The sequence below is a fragment of the Scleropages formosus genome, chromosome 23, assembly GCF_900964775.1.
Source record: "Scleropages formosus chromosome 23, fSclFor1.1, whole genome shotgun sequence".
Taxonomy (NCBI): Eukaryota; Metazoa; Chordata; class Actinopteri; order Osteoglossiformes; family Osteoglossidae; genus Scleropages; species Scleropages formosus.
The window spans coordinates 17,576,305-17,580,989 of record NC_041828.1 but is presented as its reverse complement, the minus strand read 5'-3'; the positions used below and the strand labels follow the sequence as shown (position 1 = coordinate 17,580,989).

The following is a 4,685-nucleotide window of genomic DNA, read 5'->3' as shown; positions in this document are numbered from 1 at the left end:
TGAGAAAAGTCACTAAACGGTCCTAAGGTTCTTGGCTGGAATCCCTCAGCTGCTGTGACTCTAGACTAGTGCCCTTGATCCAGGTACTTACCTTGGAACTGACACTAGGTAGGAATACTGTGATTTGTGAATGGGTAAATCATTATGAAATTATTTCACATTTTAAGTCACCCTTGACAAAGCTGTTATCTAAATGGCAGAACTATAATCTATCAATGATAATAATGATGATTTCAGTCTTAATGGTCGAGGTGGGGGCAACTCTGACCTCCGCTACCCCTCTCATCACACCTGATGCTAGGAAAGTAACGGAAATAAAGGCACAGATCATTTTTGAGAAAAATGCTGGACATTGTTTTTTTTCGGGAAAGTGGTAAACTCAGCCGGCCTTAAATGTTTGCCCTTGAAATGTCAATGTTGTTCACAATACACTGGGATTTCTTTTCTACTCGGTTGCCTTTCTGCCACCCGACTGTCGCGCTGCGCCTCTCACCCGTCCGCGGACTCCGGCGCGTGAAGCTCGCGAGGCTCACGCGCGTTGGTCTCCGAACGCACCGCGCGCGAAAGAAGCCGCAGCAAATGAGCGGCCGGCGCGCTGAGGGAAGGCGGGGCCTCCCGCTGGAGCGGAGTGCCAATCAAATTGTCAACTTGAAAACGTGAGATAGCGGGCGCGTGGCCCGCGCGCTGGGGACGTCAGTGGAAGGCGAGCTGGCGAGCTGCGCGTGTGGCGGGGATTTGCTGTGAATAAAAGGAGGAAAAGCGAAACGAAGAGTGTGTGATACGGAGGAATCGCAGAGCAGAAAAGGAATCACTTCCCCTCGCGGTGCCTGCTGCGTGTGTGCTGTGCCAAGCCCGGGCCAAGGCACTTTCTTTGGCGTCGCTCTTTTTCTCGGATTGTTTTCTGTCGTGAGCGATCAGGCAGAAGAAATGTCCGCTTTTCCTCAGCTGACTTACCCCCAGTACGCGGGCATGAGCGCGAGCCAGCCGGCGGTGCTCTCCACCACGTCCTCCCGGGGTGGCGCCTCGGACATCGGCGCGGGTCAGTCGGCGGCGCCCGCGTCTGTCACGTCCGTGCTGGGCGTGTACTCGAACCCGTACGCGGCTCACGGCTACAGCGCGTTCCTGCCCTACTCCAGCGCGGACCTGGCGCTCCTCTCGCACCTGGTAAGAACCGCTCAGCGAGACCCCCCGCGAAGCTCCGAGCTTCAAGGAACTTCTCCTTAATGCACAAATATAGCTGTATAGCCATGATTTTTTAAAAACTCGTTTGGAGACGATCTGCACAAAAAAAAAATGTCTTTTGTAACTGGAGAAAACCCCGCACGCTGTACGTGAAAGTATTAAATAACTGAAGTACTTAAAATAATACAGGAAACAGGTAAGTCGACAAAAAGATGTCTCAACTACATATCGATGTTTATATATAATTTAGAGCGGAGCGCTACGGATGAAGCATTTTGTCCACAGAAGATTTGCATTTAAGCTGAATGTGTCTAAGAAAGGATCATTTTGGTGTTAGACTTGTTCAGTGTTTTTACTTGTATACGTACGGTTTCTTTATAAAAAAAAAACTTTCTTTTTTGTGAATACACCAGCAACTTTTATAAATGATCATTTACTTTTTTACTTTGCGAATTTGCTATTCACTGCATTTACTTTCCCACAGAAAACAGCTATAACGGTCTACATTCCATGTCCTTTCGCCCTCGCCAGTGACTAATTTTCTCTGTATCGATTATTTCATTATTAACTGCTTTAAAAAAATACTTAAAAATACTTAAATTGAATATATTCGATTAAACTGATTAGGCCCCAGTGCTGCTTATCAATATTTTTAAGTTCCTTGTAAAACATAATTAAATCTACTCAATTGCTACTGTTTAGAGTAACAAGCGTTGTTATTATTATTATTATTATTATTATTATTATTATTATTATTAGTCGAAAAGTTTCTTCTGCGCTGATTGGTCTTTCACAGTTGAATTATTTTAAAATACAACTGCTCTTACATTACTGATGTTTGCTGTACAGTGTGGTAATGTGTATATTGCAGTAAATACATTCAAAACCTGATAGGACACTGGTTCTGTTTCAGTTTTTTACTCCCCCAGAGAGCTGGTATATTGACATCTAAGGATTTGTTAAGCGCCAGCACATTTATGAGGTGTGAGTTACTATGACTAATTAAAGGAGGTTACACAATCCATATGAGAAATGAAGTGAACTGTCACTTCAGTATAGAATCAGCATAGCCTGGGCTTTGTACTAAGTTTTACTTTATTCCCACAGGGTGCGCAGTATGAGCTTAAGGACAACACCGGAGCGCATCCGTCCAGCTTTGCAGCCCATGCCACTGCAGCCTTTTACCCCTATGGACAGTACCAGTACGGAGACCCCAGCAGGGCTAAGAGTGCCACCCGCGAGACCACCAGCACCCTCAAAGCCTGGCTCCAGGAGCACAAGAAGAACCCGTACCCCACCAAAGGGGAAAAGATCATGCTGGCCATCATCACCAAGATGACCCTCACCCAGGTCTCCACCTGGTTCGCCAATGCCAGGAGGAGGCTCAAGAAGGAGAACAAGGTGACGTGGGGACGGAGCGCGGAGGACAGGGATGGCAAAATATTTGACAGCGACAACGAAGGGACCGCCGAGAAAAACGAGGACGAGGAGATCGACTTGGAAAGCATAGACATCGACAAGATCGACGACAACAACGACGAGCAAAGTAACGAGGATAACGACGATGATGAGGATGACGTTCTTCATGGTGATGGTGAGGATGGACTGGACGAGGGACGGGAGGGGGTGGGGAGAAGAGAGCCACTGGCACTGCCTCTCGAAGCGCGAAAGGAAGCAGAAAAGTCCAAGCACATCGTTTCCACGAGCAGCGATCAGTCCGGTGACAGAAGCACGCGAGTGCAGTCTCCTCGCGGGCAAGGCGGCTGTCCGCTCCCTGCAGGCGCTAAGCCTAAAATATGGTCCTTAGCGGAGACTGCGACCTGCCCCGATGGCCCCCACAAGTCGGCGTTGCCCCCCGCGCCGCCCGGCCACGCCCCCCTGCCCGCCCCGCACCCGGCCCTCCTTCCAAGCCACGGAATATACACGTGTCCCATTGGGAAGCTGCACGGCTGGACCGGCGCCGCACTGCTCGGCCCAAACGCCCTGTCCGGCATGAAGTCGTTCGTGGGAGCGGACCACGGCCACGCGTACGGTCACGCGCCGCGGCTTCCGGCCTCGGGCGCCGCGCCTGGCGTGGTGGCGCGAGACGCCGGCGAGCGCGGCTCGGGCAGACTCAGTCCGGAACTCCGAGGTACGCCGCGCGCGCCCGCGCGTGTGTGTGTGTGTGTGTGTGTGTGTGTGTGTGTGTGTGTGTGTGTGTGTGTGTGTGTGTGTGTGTGTGTTTTTCCCTCATTTAACCCCGAATGGGTTTGTTTTAGATCGGGAACGTCAGTCCCCGCCGCATCCCACAAAGACGTCCTTTCACCGCGTCCACGAGAGGTAAGGTTTTTTTTTTTTTTTTTTTTTTTTTAAACCTAGTTTTAGTATTTGTTTAGTATTAATTAAATGCCGCGTTTCGGAAATGTTTGCTGACAGGTTGTTCATTGTGCTTCCCAATGAACACAAAGCAGGCGGTGTCCTGGTTTGGTTTGCCCCCTTGTACAAAAGGTTGCTGGTTCGAATCCCACTAATTCTGCCCTACACCTGATCAGGACTCTTGTCCCGAGTCCATACAGTAATAAAACGCTGCTTTGTGGGTGGGTACGTGAATGAAAGAATCCGACTGTACAGGCCTAGCAGTGTATGCTGCTATAGAGAAAGGTGGAGGCTGAACACAGAGTAATAATAAATGATGATCTAATTGCGCATCAATGCTTGCTGCTTTCTCCCCATATGTATTTCTCTGTATTTCATATCTATTTCCCAGTTGCACATATAGCTTCAGTTTCGCCTTGTGTTGTAGAGCTGTGCACAGGTTTGCAGTGAGAGTTACTGATAAACATTCACTTTGGTTCACTCTATGTGAGGACAGTATGTCCTGTGCAATGTAGGGGACAGCAGGCTGTGGACACTCAGGTTGCCTGTTCCTTCTGGGGAGAAAACCTCTGGTCCAGTTCAGCCTGACCTGTGGTCATGAGAAAGACAATGTTTTACGCAGTCACAATCCAGCAGGGTTATTGAGACCTCAGAAGGAAGGAACATGTCAGTCTTAGTGAAAGGATAGTGTCTGCTCTTACTTTATTTATCTATTTATGTATTTATTTATTTATTTATTTAAAGTGACTATTCACGTTGTTTTCTGTTTCTTCTACTAGAACCCAGAAAGAAGCGCAGCGGCTTTTACGTCCACCTGTTCTAACAGCTCTCACATCCACCTGATGAAGATGTTATTGTTATTATTATTATTATTATTATTATTATTATTATTATTATTATTATTAAGAAGAAGAGCCTTAAATGCCTGACAAGAACATTCTCAATTATTTGCCAAAACATTTATCCTGCATACAGATGCATTTCTTTTGTGTGGATGTCAAAGTGTATTTTATCATATTTCTGATTATACATTTTGTACATGATTTTTTTTTTCGTTCTATTAAAAGATTATGTACATAGAAGGAATTTGTTCAGATTGTAGCGTATATTTTTCTCAAATAAACTAAGTAAAATTGATTCAAATGAAG

At 47.1% G+C, this 4,685-nt stretch overlaps 1 protein-coding gene across 1 annotated transcript; it reads left to right on the top strand.

Annotated features, from left to right (window-relative positions):
- The first annotated feature begins 662 nt into the window (after positions 1-662).
- Positions 663-4,482, top strand: irx1b (iroquois homeobox 1b). Its single transcript, XM_029248163.1, has 4 exons — positions 663-1,164; positions 2,290-3,313; positions 3,441-3,501; positions 4,317-4,482. The coding sequence occupies exons 1-4, from the start codon at positions 928-930 to the stop codon at positions 4,378-4,380; spliced, it is 1,386 nt and encodes a 461-aa protein (XP_029103996.1). The 5' UTR covers positions 663-927; the 3' UTR covers positions 4,381-4,482.
- Positions 4,483-4,685: the final 203 nt, after the last annotated feature.

What these genes read in the sequence shown, in the direction of transcription:
- irx1b (XM_029248163.1), top strand. Translation starts at nt 928, where the DNA reads ATGTCCGCTTTTCCTCAGCTGACTTACCCCCAGTACGCGGGCATGAGC. An exon ending in ACTCAGTCCGGAACTCCGAG is followed by an intron (nt 3,314 to 3,440) that starts GTACGCCGCGCG and finishes GGTTTGTTTTAG; the next exon opens with ATCGGGAACGTCAGTCCCCG. An exon ending in TTTCACCGCGTCCACGAGAG is followed by an intron (nt 3,502 to 4,316) that starts GTAAGGTTTTTT and finishes TTCTTCTACTAG; the next exon opens with AACCCAGAAAGAAGCGCAGC.